Here is a 17379-nt window from a genome sequence, read left to right on the forward strand (position 1 = left end):
GTCAGGTTGCTTGTGAAAAAGAGCTGTATAGCTCAGTGGGCCTTACCTGGATAAATAAAAAAAATAGTTAATAGTTAAACACGTGTTAAAGACATTATATTTCGATGATTAATAGTTAAATGTGTTGATGCCATTCTATTTTGAATAAACATAGCTCGAGTTGGGAAACTGAGAGGACTCCGTTTGAGGCGAGATCTTTTCATCTTCCCTTTGTTGTAGGATCTCGTTTGACCCTATCGGCAATTTAAAAAAATTAACATGTTGCATCCTTTGATATTAAATTGCTGAAAAATTACTGGAATATGTCTCGCATTGAAGCAACTTTGTTTTCTTTTCTCTCGAAATCGTGTGGGAAAAGAAAGAGCGTGTCGTAGAAATAAGCGATCGGCTGGAAGGTTATGAATATAATGGGGGGAGGGGGGGTTGAAGGGAACAGATGAGTTTGATTTAAAATATAAAATTAGGGTCACATCATGAGGAAGGAAGACAATGAAGAGCTTTGAGGTGTCATTAGTTTACCATTAGACATGATTGTCATTTTCATAGATGTTCGCACTGAGCAGAAAATTAATTGAAAACATTTATTCAACCAGAACAGGTACTCGGGCTGCGCGGTGGATATGTTTATAAATTGCGCCACTCGCAGTGTACCTGTCAAAGTGTCATCTTCATTGTGTTTTTATGAAAAGTCTTCCGAACGTGCTTTGTAATAACAATGTCGTTATGCTTTGCTGTGGATCAAATTGGCCCTGTCATAGGAATGTTGAATTTCCATCAATCGCCAGTAGAGAAGAGCACCATCCACATGCTCATCAGAGGAGGAGACTGAAATCGTTTGTTACCTACATTGCCTATATTTGCATTTTTCAGTATATTAGATACATTTTTGAGTTAATGTTTTGTAACCGAATATGATTGAAATACATTTTAGGTTGCGGTGCGAGTGATACAATAACAATGGGGTGATACTTTGTTGATGTTCACTACACAAAGGTTACATTTCGTTGAAAGGCATTTTACTCTCTGCACTTGATGCCATTAAACATTGATGCAGCAGCAGGGTCTTCAGGAATGTTATAGAATACGCAGGAACGGTGAGGGCTCGGAGAAAAACACTGCTGCTTTTTTATGGCTCGCGATGTTCCTGTGGGGGGGGGGGGGGGGGGGGGGCGGATGGTTGGGGGGGGGCGTATAGCAGATTGTGGCAGCGGGTATTAAAATAATTGGGAGTCAATATAAAATGTAATTGGAAAACACAGCAGCCTGGGCAATTGGCTAAAAAAAAAAATGTCATCCGATTATTTGCAGCACATTGCAACATAAAAATAATACAAATGCACATTACGTTTAAAGGTATTTTAAATAAAAGAAAAATTATGGAAATGACACCGTGTGCAATTTATAGTACCGCAACTAATCTTTGGGTAGAAGTGCTACAGCTATATTGTAAATTGCAATGCTGTTTGCCAGTCGCAGGCGTGGAGAGAGATGGTGGAGGGGGATGGAGACTGTGGTCTGTACCATGACCACAATTGGCACGTGATTTTCATGTTGGATTCTGCAAATTGGGGAGTGTGTTTTGGCGATGGTTTGGCCACGGCGGCCACGTTATTATTTCCAGGGTGCTGGGCAGTGCCTGGGCCCGTCACGTCCAATTACGGTGACATTGCCGCAACATGACGGCCCCTCATTATCTCGCGTCGTGGCGCCTGGCGGCCCCTCTGAGCCTGCTGGCGACTTTCCGTTTAACCATATCCTCACGTTTTAAACCGCCCCGACACAACTGGCGATGGCTTCAGCACAAAAAGAAAACCAACGAGGCGAATGTAAGAACAAAAATGAGCAAGTAAAGGGAGGTGTAAATATATATTTCGTTCTAAAATATTTACATTTTTGTTTCCCTAGAAAAAATGTCTTGCAAAACAATAATAATAATGGCAAGTATGATATAATTGTGCCATATTTGGTAATTGTTATTCATTAATTCAGGGTGGATGAATACACTCTGAATGCACTCTGTATTCATTTTTATTTTATTTCAACAACCCAATACTTTATTTGTTGCCAACACAAACATTGGTAGTCAGTGAATTGTTGTCATGAAGGATGGATGTGTTAAAGAATTGCAATACGTCCAAATCTTAGCAATCAGAGGAACAACATTTGGGATGTAAATGTTTTTATAATTATTTTTATTAAAAAAACTCAGCTTGTGCAGATCATCTAGCTGAAATTTTAATGCAGCCCTGCATCTCTGTGTGAAGTTTTATTTGTGTGGACAGACATTGTCAAATGATCTCTTTATGCCCCCTCCAGAAATTTGATAGCTTATTTCTTCGAGGTCTAGTTGAGGTTAGTTTTAACGCAACTGCATGTAATATAGATTTTATTTTTCCATAAAGACAGCATCAAAGCATAGAAATGCTATGGAAATATTATTGATAATAGCAGTAATTTTATTGCCACAGATTATCGATGGCATAGCAAATACAATGGTAAAGGTTTTTTTTATTATATATATACACCTTGTGTTTTTCATGTTTTAAATCGGTAAGTGAACTTTCTCGTGCTTTGTAAAATAACTGTGAAAACACAAACCCTACACTGACTGATTAACGGAGTGTTTGTAATGGTTTTGAGCAGTATTTTGTCACTAAAATGCCAAGGCCCATTGATTTACCATTGGGCTATGTTACCAATTAGTGAGTATAAAGAAGCCCACTGGCTCTTGAAAAACTAATAATTGGTAGCGAGTACGTGAAACTTATTTTTTGCCCTGACTAAATTTCGTGGAGGTTACCTCCGTGTCAATAAATACAAATCTGAACTTTACTGCTTGGAGGCATTTCATCATCTTGTCTAATATCGTAATGCAACGCTGGCCGAGTCCTCGTGCATGTGGTCGCATGCCCAGCGGTGCTCATCAAGAAATCGAATTCTCACCTTGGAATTTTCAATCAAAAACGCATTTTTTATATTCAATTAAAAATATATATATTGGGTGCAATTGTGAACAAGAGCCATATCAGACATGAGTACGTCTAATCGGCATACTCATTGGTTCACTGCAGTTCAAAGACTCAGTCCCTACAAGGCGTGTGGTGAAGTTCAGAGATGTCCACGTGCTCGGCATTTGCAGGCCTGAAGACCAGAATCGGTGATTTCGCCGACAATGTGTTTCAGGGAGGCAGTTCCTATATATCTGGACAGCGGAGTTAAGGGAGCTTCTGTCGAGGGAGCAATGTTCTGGCGACTGGGGGGCTAGGGTGTGGCATCATGCAGTGAAAGGGGGGGGGGGCGGATCGTTTTGTATTGAAGGTCACGGCCGGAATAGGTGAACAGAGACAAGACAACCCGTGGGGGTTTACGTTGGTTGTAGAAGTAGAACTCTTTAGAAGTAAACGTCGAATAGGGGATGTAATAAGACTCGACAGACATTTCTGCCATGAAGTTAATTGGCCCGGAATGGTTTCGGGGTCAGCCGTCCCGTTGTCTCGGAGACAAACGAAGGAGCGACTTGAATTTCCTCTCCGCGGACGGTCGTGACAAGACGCCTAAGTCCATCTGCATGTTTCCAGCTTGGAAACGGTCACGTCCAGCGGTTTCTACACTCTCTCGCTGTTTCTTCCATGGGAACAATTAGTTTTGTGTTCCCACATGACATTTCAGCCTGAATGTCGGCGCTTGGTTTCAGCTGAACAGCCTCCAGAGCTGATTAGGTCCGTTAGTTTATGGTATTTTTTGGAAAATTATTTATTTACGTTAATTGAAACCCGCTAAAGCGTATTTGGTAAAGTAATATTATTATTGCTCTACAGGAGAAGACAAAGTGTTTGTAATTTGGTAGGTAATGCAGTTTATTGAAATTTAAAATTGTATCCCTGGTGATTGTCATCGTGCCTTGTCTGCTTTTCCATTAACTTTTATTCTGCACAAATCTTAAACCAATTAAAAACTGACTGATCTTAAGGTCACCTTGGCCACGATTTAACACGATGCATTAATTATGCCGAAAATGAAATCATTACGCTTCTATTTGCATTGCTCCGATAAGGATTTGTAATACATTATTTTTGTTAGGGGGCCAGGTATCTGTGTAACAAATATTTTTATGAGTTGTAATTAAATTATGCGGCCTTGCCTGTTGGGGGTCAAGGAGATGCTTATTAATATTTAAAGGATTAGAGAGCATTCCTGGGCCACCTTTCATCAGAAGCTTCATCTGTTTGTCTCCAGCAAAGCAATAAAAGGGAAAGCAATATAAGTGAGCCACCATTTGGCCGGACCTTAATTTTATAATTCGTTTTTAAGCCCGGCGGGCAGAGCTGCACTCAAACGACAGCGCCACAAATCGTACAATTTACCTAAACAAGAATCTAACAGCAGATGACAGGCACCAGCTCAAGACTGCTCAGACATCAGCGTGCCCACGGGGGAGGAGACGATGATGGAGAAGGACGGGCAAGGGGAGAAGACAAAAGGAGACGGAAGATGGGGCGGGGGCCGGGGGGAAGACGGCGCTGTTCGCTTGCACGTTCACTCACTATGAGCGGGGTGTCACGCGTGGTGGAGCGGGCCTTGCGCGTCGTGGTGGTGGACAGCGTGGTGGTCGTCTCCATGATGGTGGTGGACATCTCGGTGGGCATGGCCGTGACGGCAGTCTCGGTGGACGCGAGCGAGGGCAGCTCGCCCACCATGCGCACGTTACCCTGCACCCGCACGTTGGGGTCCCCCTCCGCCGCCATGTTGAGCACCTTGAGGCCATTGTAGTAGAGGCCCGAGAGCTGGCCCTGGAAGGGCCGCTCGCCCTCTTTGCTTCCGATGGATATCGCAGCCTGGCTGTTGAATATCGTCAGCTGCCGCCCTGCAAGAGGAAAACGGTGAATCCCACTTAAGGACTCACAGGCTTTGAGAGCGTAGAGTCAGCGGCAGATAAATCTGCCAAGATTGTAATGATGGCAGTCAAAAATAAATGACAGTGTAGTTTTTTTTGCAGTTGTGCCTGTGTAGCTCTCCGATGCGTATTCTGGTTGTACCACGTGTCGTTCCGGGGCATGATGTCCAACGTTTTGAACCACCTGCTTTTGCGTTTCTTCAGTGTAACCCACATGCTGGGAGCTTCCTCAGGATCTGAACTTGGTTCTTGAAGAAGCCCCCAGCACGCGGACAGAAGAATTGGACATCATGCTAAAACAACACGTGGTACAACTCGAAAGCACAGGAAAGCTGGCAGTAATTTTGTATTACAGTAAAACCTTGGATTGCGAGCATAATTTGTTCCGGAAACGTGTTTGTAATCCAAAGCACTCGTATATCAAAGCACTCGTATATCAGTTGTGATCACGTGACGCTTGGCAGACAAAGCGTATACATACTACTCGTATTGCAAGACCTCGCCCGTTTATCAAATTTATATTTATTTTAAAAAAATTGCTCGTCTTGCAAAACACTCGCAGACCAAGTTACTCGCAATCCAAGGTTTTATTGTAGCTGCATTGCATAGTGCATTGTATGTATGTAATGCATGTTTATATGTATGTATGCATGCACGTGTGTACGCAATGTTATGAAGCTCAAAGCTGTATACAAAGAACTATGAAGTTAATGAACATGCTTTATTTACTGGATAACCAGTATTTGTGACAAAAAACCAATGGTTTTTTACATTTAATGTTTCTGATTATCGGTTGAAAAATTTACGAGTATGGGTTAAACATGACATTACGCTGCAACTAAAAGATTTTTTTATGGTGCATAAAACATGCGATGACATTTATGTTTTTGTTAAAGGGACTTTTAAATGGTTTATCATGTTAGCTTTCATATATTTTTATCATATTTTTTTACCTTTTCTAAACAAAGTTTGTTTAATTAAAAGTCGAAGCGGAAAAAGTTTACCTAATTTATTGTAAACTAAAATAATTTAAATGCAATTTCTTTCTTTTATGTAAAATTTAGATTCATTTAGTTTTGTAAAATTAATTTAATTTAGTCCCTTTAACACAATGTTTTACTTCACAAGTTGTTTTGTAATGGTTACATTCAAAAATTAATGCATGATATGAAAAAAGTGAATTCAATGGTCAAAAAGAAAAAGCCTCCCCAAAAAAACCACAACATCTACAGTTTGATTTCAAACCGACGGTGATTTATCCATGCCGAATGAATTTAAAGTCGTGAAGCTGTTAATATTTCATGCCTCGCTCGCAGATGCTGGACAAAAAAAACATATGTTGGAAAAGAAAGGAACATTGTATAATTATATAAACAAAGGAGATGCGTTCATGTTTGAGTTGAAATACAAAAAAACGGGGTGGTTTAATGTTTAGAGGATGGTTAGCAGGTTTTTGAGTGGACAGTTTTTTTGTTTGTTGTTGTTCCATTTTAATTGCAGATGTTACCTTTATCAAGCAGCCAATCGTCCACCACTCGACCAAGTCTGGGTGGAATGCGAGACCTAGCGATCGTCAGCCGATCGCTATCACTGTTCCCTTCAGGTTTAATAAAGAGACAATTAGATTGAGTTACACCATTTAAAACAGACTCTTTAAAAAAAAACATGTAACACGTTAAAGGTTAGTGAAGCAACAGACCACTATTTTAGGACTCGGAACTTATGTTTTTTTTAAACGAACTTAATCTTGTTAATGTTTTCAATTCGCACACCGACCTACCAATCCACACAGGTTTAAACATTTAGGTGAGAGGTGCTCATTGATTTTTTTAACAGTACTCTTAATTCATTGAAGATATATGTTAAACCTCACACTTTTAAATGACTGTGCAAATTAGATTTGGCTTAAAAGACATAGCGTTAGACATTAAAACATTTTTAATGAGCTAACATTTGTATTTGCTTTTAAAGTGTTAGTGCACTAAATGGCTTTAGTTATCATGTAACAAGATATTTTATTTTTTATATATATCTATCGAATTTTTTTTGCACACATTTGTAAGGTCAACGGTACCTAACTAATGCATTGAGAGAGTTGCATGCATTACAGAAAGCCTAATTTGTCCCAAGCCATTTGTATAATTTATTGCTTAACATTCAAATACAGATTACATATTTCACGAAGGCAAGAATGCACGCGCACATTTAGCGCACACGTCCGTACACATGCGTGCACACGCGCGCACACCAACACAGGCATTGGCATGGTTTGGCAGGATGTGTGCTTAGTGGACGGTACATCTCTGTGACACCAAACAATGAACCTAGCACAATCATTTTTATTCCACGTCCATCAGTGGGATGAAGGGGGCTTTTTTTGGGAGATCCATAATCTCTTGTGGTGACCTTTTGTTCAGAGCCTCGTCACAAGGAAAGGAAAGGAAAAGTCAAATCTGGCATAATTTTGAAGGATAAATGGTGGATTGGTCATAGTCCTCAAAGACAATTTAATATTTGCGAATTGACTCATGATGAAAGATTCTTGAGTGAATGATGGATGACAGATCGTCATGGTGAGTGGTGCTAGCTGGTGCTTGTTCCTTGGCATTAGCCCGCTGTGTGTACTGGGCTAAAGTAAATTCAGTGCCATTAACTCATTGCAATCTGGGGTAAAAGTCATCACCTGAACATCGGCTTAATTTAAAATGTACAGCAGTGGTATAGGACAGGGCACGATCCACAAAGCCACCTACTTACACGGGGTCTTAAAATAAATTGATACGTGACCTCTTCAAAACAAAATATTCAACAGAAATTACAACAGTGTTGCTGTGAGGCACACTGGACAATTTTGCCTGAGGAAAATTCAGATCTTTGGATTTTAGTAAAACTGCTATATTATCTGGGGGGGATCATCTTTTTACACCATTTGCTATGGCCAAGGTATGAATCGGTCAATGAATTGTACACACTGTGTTTGCTTTTTGAAAAGCCTAAGAAGGCAGATTATCAACGACGATAGTCTGGCGCTTTGTACAAAAATAATAATCAGTCACCGTGCAGAATCTGCAAGTGTATCTGTTCCCTTATCTCTCCATTAAATGCTTTGTAAGTGTAAAGAAGAGATAAACCCTGCCATTCGATTCCTTTCATGCAGGACCTTGTCAATGCTATCAGCTCCGTTTCTGCCCATGTCCTGCTGACCTCTCATTCTAAACCCGCGACACCTCCATTTATAAAAACAACACAAATAGAGGACCGTAAAAATAATATTTTTATTTTTAATTATTCAGGGTGCCGTTTCATCACTACTTACGAGCTACTATTTTGTCTTATGAGCATTTGCTGCCGATGGTAGCTTCGTGGCGTTAACTTTGAGGAAATCTTTGGGAAATGTTTGAATCAAATTACATGAAAATACATACTTGTGTTCACATCGTTGTGTTACTTAATGTGGTACTTTGTACCTTACCGCAGTTATTTTCATATTGAGGTTGATGTGTCATTTGGAATTGGGCTTTCAAAGCTAACGTCCCATTTTGAAAATAATTTGTTTCCATCTTTTGTTTACAAGCCATTTTTATAATTTGACTGTTTGAACTTTCAATTTAACAAGACAATGTCGCGCTCTTTAATCGCGCACAACTTGCTCGGATTTGATAGTGTGTCAAAATAATGTGACTGGGGGGGGGGGGGGGGGAAAGCCACACAAATTAGCGTGGATTTAGAAATGCTAACACCCAGGCGTTTATAAGTCATGCCAAAAGTATAAAACGGGCTCATGAATATTTTAAAAATTTTAAAGAAATAAAATCATTCAGCACAAAATAAGTCAACTTGGAGAGTGAATTGGTTTATAAATGATTTGCCAATTTAAAAAAAACGAAATTACTTTTCTCAAAGCCCCCCCCCCCCCCCACTGAGTGAACCCTATTGAATGGATGAAGCCTTGGCATTGAAATTGGGCCGCCCAGCCCCTTAAGCGGCTGCTGCACATGTGGTTAAAAAAGTTATGCACATGCTTAAAAAAAGAGATCGTGGTCGATGAGCACAGGCCCAAAAATGGCAAGCGGTCAGCAACAAACGGCACTATTAATTTGAAAGTTATTTTTGGGTTAAATCGCTTGAGTATAAATGTGTCGTTAACCCACCACCCGACAGAGCCAATCAGTAAGGTTTGTAACGTAAACAAAACGTGCCAATTAGTTACTACTTCAGCCCACCGGTGTGTTGGAGAGTAAATCCACAACGTTTACAATTTGAGTACAATGGTTTTTTGCTGGTAATTACATCCAGCATCATCGGGCGATTTTTGCCAGAATAATATTGGTCGCGAAAGCCTATGTGTCAAACTAACAAACAGCGCTTACTGATATTGAATGTGTAATCAAAATGTATGAACGAGTCTTTTTTTACGAGCAAGGCTATAATAACTTGCAAAAATAATAGCTGATAGGAAAGAATTCCAGAGTTGAGCAAAGATAGGAGAAAGCATAAAGGAAGCATTGTGACCTGCAGTGTGGAGTTTGAACATCGTATGGATGAGATTTATCAGTGTTGTTTTACCAAATCGCCATCGCCTACAGTGTATGTGAGCTGCTGTTTGCGGATACATCTTTATCAGCCCTTTGCATTCACTTGCCTACAACACAACTTTCACGGGGTTGGAGCGCCACAGTGCTGAGATGTTAACTACCTCGCCTGGTATACAGGAGGCCGTCGGTTCGATCCAGACCCTGACGGCTGCTGTATCGTTGGAGTTTGCGTGTTCTCCCCGTTGTCACGTGGATTTTCTCCTGGCTCCCCTCTGAATTTTCCCTCCACATTTAGAGTCAACATGCGTTTAGAGTATTTGGCTGCTATAAATTTGCACATGATAGGCCACTTGATTGAGCTAACATGTGTGGCCAGGTCGCTTCTGAAAAAGAGCGATATATATAGCTCAGTGTGCCTTACCTGGTAAAAAAAAAAGTTTCTTTTATAGTTTCTAGAGGATGCACTGCAGCATACAAACCTAGTCTGAGGAATATTCTCCCGCACCATGAGCTTTTATTGTAATTTTTCTCGGTGAAGCGTCTCAGGTCCTCGTAAACCCAATCCCAGGGAGAGTGTTAATGAAGAGGCACATTCACCAGTAACGGCGGCCATAGCCTGATTGCGAAGCTGCCGATAAAATGTAGGAGAACAAGGGGTTAACGGAGCGTCCGTGGTCTTATCAGCCGGCTCCAGTCCCCGTGTTTGTGAGCGTTGGCCTGTGGCAAATCCTACGGCAGAAAGGACCGGGTTTAAATAAAAAAAAAACTCCGTGCACTTTTCTGTTGGGAGAGCTATCAGATTGAAACTTTTCCTCCAGCTCTTTATTTTTTTTTATTTTGCCCAAGGCATTTATCCAATGTAGGCCACGAGAATTTTTGTATCTGTACGGGGAAAATAAACCAGTCTCCCAGTTTATTCTTCCTCTCTATCTTTCTTTTCTTCTTGGCCCACTATGTGCGTCTTTGTTGCACGTTCACATCTCTGAGATTAAACCGTATTTTTTTAAGGACTGTAATGGAATAATATCGGGCGAATGATAAAGCACCCCTTGTGTTCAATACGGGGATATTGGCGTGTTTCAGCTGAGCCATATTCTATTTTTTTTCCGTTACCTCCGTTCTGGGAGCATATTGTATCGGTATTACTCTGCCCTGCTGCCACATTATGTCAGGAATGCTGCGTAATTAAGCACTGGATATGCGTGAGCTTCGGGCAAGAGGAATAGGAAAAAAAAGAGTCGTGGTTGTTGGTAGCAGCACCAGTCCTCCATATTTTCCCCGTCCTGGGCTGCACCCTGCAAGCTCCAGCCTCCACCATTTGTGTGTGTTTGTTGCTGCAGCGAAACAAGCGAGAAACAAATTGACTTGGGCAGTTTAATGTATTTTCTTTTGCTCGAAGGAATAGTGATCTATTCATGTAGTCTCTGCAGAAATCTCTGCGGTTATCCTGTTTCCTCCTCCCTTTCCCTGCCCTCATTTGTGCTGTACCTCCCCCTTCCCTTTTATCTCTCGTGTTATAAGTGGAGTTGGGATGTTCATGTCTGCTGTTTTGCACTGTGTAAGCCAATTAAAACAAATACATATAGGATTTAGCAGCTGTACTTTATACTCTTTGGGTCTTTCGGTAAAGTCACGTAGATAGAAAAAAATCACGACGTTTCGATCACAACACAAGCAATCGTCTTCAGGTGAAAAAATACAGCAGGAGAACTGCTGAGGCAGGAGAAATATAGCGGGAGAGCTATTTGTTTTCATTTAATTTCTAGTGGGCATTATTATTACCATTGTTAAAAAAATAATTTTGGACGGATGCCAAAACGTACTTAATAGTCGTATTGGTCTTGATATGCCTCATAATTTCTCACACACAAGGATTAATTGCGTTGGGACATTACAGTTTGATGTTGTGCTACATTTCATTTCGCACAACTCAATATCCGTACGCGTAGACGAGACGCAGAGCGTGCTGTCTTTTGATAGACCATCATCTGCCATTCTCCTTCCGCCGGTGAATGAAGAGCCTTCACTCTGCTTGTGTCATCACTTCTGCCACTGCAGAGCTGAAATCCATCTCTCCTTGCGTGCGTGCCCCGGTTGCATTGCTCCTCCTCACCATTTGATCATCACGTTCACCATAATCCTTTTTGGCTGCATTGATATATCTATCGAATTACCCTCGCACAAGGCTTGAAAGTAAATTTCTTTTGCGCATTCAGATTTATGAGCCGTTGCTGGCATGGTGAATTATAGCACGGGAAATAGTGTCCACTCCACACAGCTGCAATTGGATGTACTTTGATATAATTTGGGGCATGGGTCAAGGTACTCACAAGTGCACAGAATGATTGTAATAAGGGTTTGTGTTTTTTTTATTAACCGACCAATGACTGTTCGTGTGCGGCAACACTATGGAAAGTGTGTTGTAAACTAGTCCTGAAATGACTTCATCGCTCTCGAGATTTGCTGATTTGTCACAACTCCGGGTTGTAATTTCGATTCGGGAATGTATAACTTTGGTTACACTTCGGTGCAATTTTACTGCCAACAGTGATTGCAAGCGGTCACGTGGACTAATTACGTGCAAGGAATACGAATCCAAGCATCCTGCCCGGTGGCTCAGTGGTAGAGCGAGCGGAATCTCAACCCGGGGGGTTGCAAGTTCAAGTCCTGGTTGGAGGTTGACTCAGCCCGTCATCCCTCCCTGGGTCGATAAAATACGTACCACGTTGCGGAGGAGTCTGCAGCGGTTGTCCTATGAAGAGACTCGCGCCATCATAGGAATTTGTAATTTCCACCACTGGCTCAGGGCTGTAAGCAGCAAGATGAGCACTGCCTCAAGTGCTCATATGAGCAGAAAATCACTTTGACTTTCTCTTTGCTCATATAAATCGTGTAATAATTTCCCAGTGCCGTATTCTGCGCACTGTCGCAAGCGGTAAGCATCGACTTCAATCGCCATGTCACTGTTGTCTATAACCAACGGTGTGCCATAGCCAACACCATCGTTCACCGCTACGGTTCGTTGGGTAATTTACAGCGCCACAAACGAGCATATTCCCGCTATTTAAAGCACTCAAGACGGTGGCTTGTCTGCATGAAGGGTGAGCTCAGGGTGACAGCCCGTTGGGAGGTTGTATAACCCACGGATAATGAGCCACACGTGCGCGCTCCGCACAGCGCGCATTTGAGTAAGTGGCTCCCTTTGCGCCTCTATTCTTGGCATTCTGTCAGACAAAGTTTATTTGTTTTTTTTGGGTTGGTCTCTCTCACACCAGTTCCCAAGTGATCAGGTCTTCCACAATAACCATGGCACCAAATGGCAGCGAATTTGACATCAGTTTGAAATCGAGATTGAAAACTCATTTGTTTATAATTGCTTTTTGTGTTTAGTTTGTCCCTTCCCCCCGCACCTCCGATTAGCTCGGTTGGCTGCGTACGGTGTGAAAGAAGTTCAACATACACAGACGCACAGAGCAAATAACATCTAGCTGTATATCCCGAAAAATCACATCGTTATACCGTACCGACATTAAGACACATCCATTGGAAATTCTCCACGTTATCATTTTTACACACAATCGTGAGTAAGCTACCTGGCTCTTGATAAAACCCTCTGCGTTTTAAAGCACACAGCGTGTGTGTGCCATAGAGGAGACTCGTGAAAGATGCTGCTGGGCAATTGGAGGGTAGCCACCCTCCCACAACAACAGGTCAGAAGAGCAATGCTCACAACAATGCTCGTTGGAACAGGTCAGAGCACAGGTGGTGTGTTTGGCAGTCATCTTAGTCAATCTGGGCCTGTCCTGAGACCTCTTGCCAGCAAGCCTACGACACGCAACATGGCCTCAAAGGGCACCTTAGCTTGGCACAAGTGCTGTGGAGACGTCACCGTCACTCAAACCTTTTTTTATTTTACTAGGTAAGGCTCACTGAGCTATACAGCCAATTTTTCAGAAGCGACCTGGCCACAAATGATAGCGCAACGAAGTGGCTTATCATGTGGACATTTATAGCAGACAACTACTCTAAACGCACATGGATTCTAAATGTGGAGGGAAAAACCAGAGGACCTGGAGAAAAATCCACACGGCCACGAGAACATACAAACTTCAAATATACAGCAGGCGTCAGGGATCGCGATCAAACCCACGACCTTCTGCATACCAGGCGAGGGAGTTAACATCTCGCCATCACTTAGTGGCGAGTGGCGGCGGCGCCGGCGGTTGTCGCCGTCGTGTGCACCATATGCCCTCGAATGTGAATATCGGGCGAAATGTCCCAGGCCAGCCTGCACCATTGCCTAGTAACTCGCCGTGCGCGTGTGCGTTTGCGTGGGTGGCGCCTACTGGGCCCTGGAATGGCTAAAGTGGCGAGAGTGGGGCGAGCAGCTCGAGGCGATTGTTGTCCCACGTACCTGAGGGGAAGCGCTCTTTGACGGGAAGCTGGTCGAGCTGTAAGGTGGCGTTGCCTCCGCTGCGGGTGAACTTCACCACGTGGTATCGGCCATCGTTTACCAGGGCGTCGTCCTCCGTTATCACCATGTCGTCCGTGCCCACGTTAAAAATCACGCCGACCTTGCCTTGCTCCTGCAAGGGGATAGAGTTTTCCGCGGTAATTTGGGCGCAGGAGCCTAGTCCCAACGATCCAGAAATGGCGTAGAGTTTGGATTTGGGCACATTCTCAGAGGTGGGAACTTGATGGAGCAAGTCCTGGAAGGAAGGATGTCGGGATGTAGCCGCAAGAGGTGGATAAATAAAACTGATGCTTGACGACCTGAAGAAAGGGTACAGGCAAATGAAGAAGAAAGGTCAAGATCAGAGGACAGAGGATGGAGAAGTTTGAGACCTGCCATTGTGTAAAGGACTTGGGAAAGAAATTTGGATATATACTCTAAATGTTTAAATATATTTTGGGTCTCATTTTTCTGCCAACTGTGTTCTTGGCAATGTCTAGTAAAATAATAAATTTGGAAATCTTGGAGAGCAGTGTGCAAGCCTGTGTGTCAGAGGCTGGTCTTGAGAGATAATTTCACAGCATCTCTCCTGAACAATACTTAGCCTACTCTTCAGTTTTTTCGGTAAAGTCAACGTAGGTAAAATAAAATAAAACAACTAAGTTGTTGTAACCAAAGAGTATGAATCTTGCAGTCACGAAAGCTTCAAATTTATAAATACTTAGCCTCTTCACAGTTGGTATTGTACATTTCTTCACCCTCTGCAATTATGCATGTACATTGAACTTCTTTCCCACGTACGTAAATTATTTGTTGCGGGACAGTGAACGCAATATTTTTAAAAATATTTTTGCGAGCTGGAATTTTGCAATATTAATTTAAAAGCCAAATTTTGTATATTTATTATTTTAAAAAAATTGTTATTTGTTTATCTGCCATCATTGGCGACTGGGCTGAGACCATCAACTCACTGCCCTACTTCAGAGACTGCTTTAATCACGGGCGCCTGCCTGGATTCAAGCCCAGGATTTGAGGAGTAACGGCTTAGCGCTCTGACCTCTGTGCCACCTGCCCAGAGCAGGGTAATCGGATATTAAATCCCTAACGAGGCAAGCTAATCAATGGAGAAATGAATCTACTGGCATTGGTGAATCAATTAATTAGCCAGTGTCCTTCATTTAACCAGGGGAGAGCCTATTAGGCTTGCGATGATTCATCGATTCATCAACTCAGATCGTTCCTTATGCTCGCGACACATGCACTGAATCGTGCACTTTCGAAGCAGTTATTTATATTTTAGGCAAATTAATGCAAATTATGTACGTATGTTGAACTTCTTTCACACCGTACGTAGCCAGCCGTGCTAATCGGAGGAGCGATTAGGGTAATGGAGTGAACAGAATTGTGCAAATTAGGCAACGAAAATAATGAGGATTGATACACGAAACAGAATGGAATGAACAAGACGAACATCAAATGGATTCTAGATTCAAGACAAATCATCGTATTGCTGGCAGAGGGTGAATTATCTCATGCCTCAAGCCCATGGAAGTCTGTATAGAAGGCAAAATTCAATAGATTGGTGAAACAAATGATGTTGCAAGGGTTATAATGTGAATTTTACATCTATTGGTACACTTTTGTATTTTTTTTCTACCAGAAATTATTGAGTTTTGGCAGAAATAAAAATGTCAAACTCAGGCACACACTCTATCCAGGTGCCTATACCATTCCACCTCTGCTCGGCTGTCGAGGCTGTCTGTTAATGTATAATTTAGTTCATTGCCATGTACAGTTTATTCACTACAGTGTAATGCTGTTTGTCTCTTCTCAAGAGCTGTCAGCAATCTCTCACGACTGGCCTGAGAATTGTACGAGCCATGTCATCCTTGTCTCCACAGTGGCGATGTTTAAACACCGCACCAGGCACTCATTTATGGCTGAGTCGACCTATTGTAGGAACCAAACACGGTTCAGATAATCGTCACTAGTGTTGTCAAGAGGCAAAAGACAAAAACGACAAAGCTCCCCCGTATAGCCTTAACAGATTGTTGGGGCAAGTGCTGTTCGCGAGCATCTATGAAGGCCGGCACGGCACACGAGGGGGTGGGTGGCCAAAACCACGCCCGAACACCTTTGTCTCCTCAGTGGCGATGTTTACACATCCCACTAGATACTCATTTGAGGCTGAGTCGACCTAAGGGAGGCTCAGGCCGGGTTCAGATAAATCGTCACTGGTGTTGGTGGCCGTGAGCGGGAATTGAACTCGCCGGGTTCATAGCGCAGCGCGCGAACCGCCACACTAACCACCACGCTGCCTGCTTCCCTATTGTGGCAATAGGCAACGCTCTACAAACACATATCTTTGAGTGTCAGATCTCAATAGGCTATGCGTTTCTCACAAATCCGACATGTGGGTGTGGCGTGTCATAACAGACACTCGATTATAGCGTGGTGAAAGAACGCTCTTAGCAAACCCTCAGAAACCCTGCAATAAAAACCAAATCTTTTCTCAACAGCTGTCATCAATGCTCTCGCTCCTGGGCCTGTTACCCCCCACCCTCGCTCAACACCCACATCTGGCAAAGACGCAAAACAACAAGACACACAGAGTCACGATCTTAACAACTCGCCAGATTAAACGCACATAACGCACGAGCGTCCTTTGTGTGGGTTTTGTTCTAAAAACAGATTGGACACAATGAAAACCCGAGTTTGTAACGCACAAAAAACCTGGTCATGTAACGATTGCCGTGGCTCCGAGACACTCCATTTGCCACCATTAATTGGAATTTCTCACTGTCCAGGGATCCGGAGGTAATCCTCCACCAAGTACTCACTCCCGATCGTTACGGCTTATTGCTTACCATAATCCTGCAGCACAGAATAGCAAGGCATCCCGCAGATCCACCTCCGAGCCCTTCTTCAGCCGATCAATAGCCAATATGGTGAGTTAGAGCCTGTCGTTGGCTATCAAAGCCCACTTGAGCAACAGATTAGTGGAATTGTACCGCGAGAGAGAGAGAGAGAAAAAAAGAAGAAGAAAAATTGACGTCTGAATCAAATGTGTTGAGTTGCTCCATTCCCACGTCTGCTTGAACAGTTTAAGGTATATTGCTCTTTCCCATGGTAATGGTGCCTTGTGCATTTAAGTGATGTCGATGCCGCGCTTTGGAGGGCACGGTGACGTGGCCGAGTGGCAGCGCGTTCGCGACTCGCTACGGAGCCCCGCGCTTGTTAAGCCCGGTGGCCGCCCTGGTTAATACCACAGGCGCGATTAGCCAAAGGTACGTGCCGTCTGATTCACGGTGGGCGCTGAAGATCCTGTGACGTTATTTGAAAAAGAGAAGGTCAAGTGTGCTCACATGAGCGTCCAAATTTTTTTTAATTTTTGTAAATTGCTTTGCAAATTGCTTAATTGGGTGAAGCCACGCAGCAAAATCTCCCCGCCCCCCCCCCCCCCCCCGCTGTGAAACGACTGCAAACTATAATCGTCT

The 17379-nt window shown here is 42.9% G+C and overlaps 1 protein-coding gene across 7 annotated transcripts in view; it reads right to left on the reverse strand.

Moving 5' to 3' along the window:
- LOC116943217 (neurexin-1-like) overlaps positions 1-17379 on the reverse strand; it is a 394340-nt gene that overhangs the window by 13715 nt on the left and 363246 nt on the right. For 5 of the 7 annotated variants that reach the window (XM_032955893.2, XM_076067699.1, XM_076067701.1 and 2 more), the window contains 3 exons: positions 13844-14015; positions 6402-6491; positions 4545-4864 (listed from right to left, as the gene is read on the reverse strand). In XM_032955893.2, the coding sequence (XP_032811784.2) occupies positions 4545-4864; positions 6402-6491; positions 13844-14015 (582 nt within the window). The remainder of the gene's footprint in view (positions 1-4544; positions 4865-6401; positions 6492-13843; positions 14016-17379) is intronic. The other 2 variants (XM_032955895.2, XM_076067700.1) reach the window with 1 other exon arrangement.

Source organism: Petromyzon marinus, chromosome 17 (assembly GCF_048934315.1).
Source record: "Petromyzon marinus isolate PM22_M1 ecotype Great Lakes invasive population chromosome 17, UKy_Petmar_22M1.pri1.0, whole genome shotgun sequence".
NCBI lineage: Eukaryota > Metazoa > Chordata > Hyperoartia > Petromyzontiformes > Petromyzontidae > Petromyzon > Petromyzon marinus.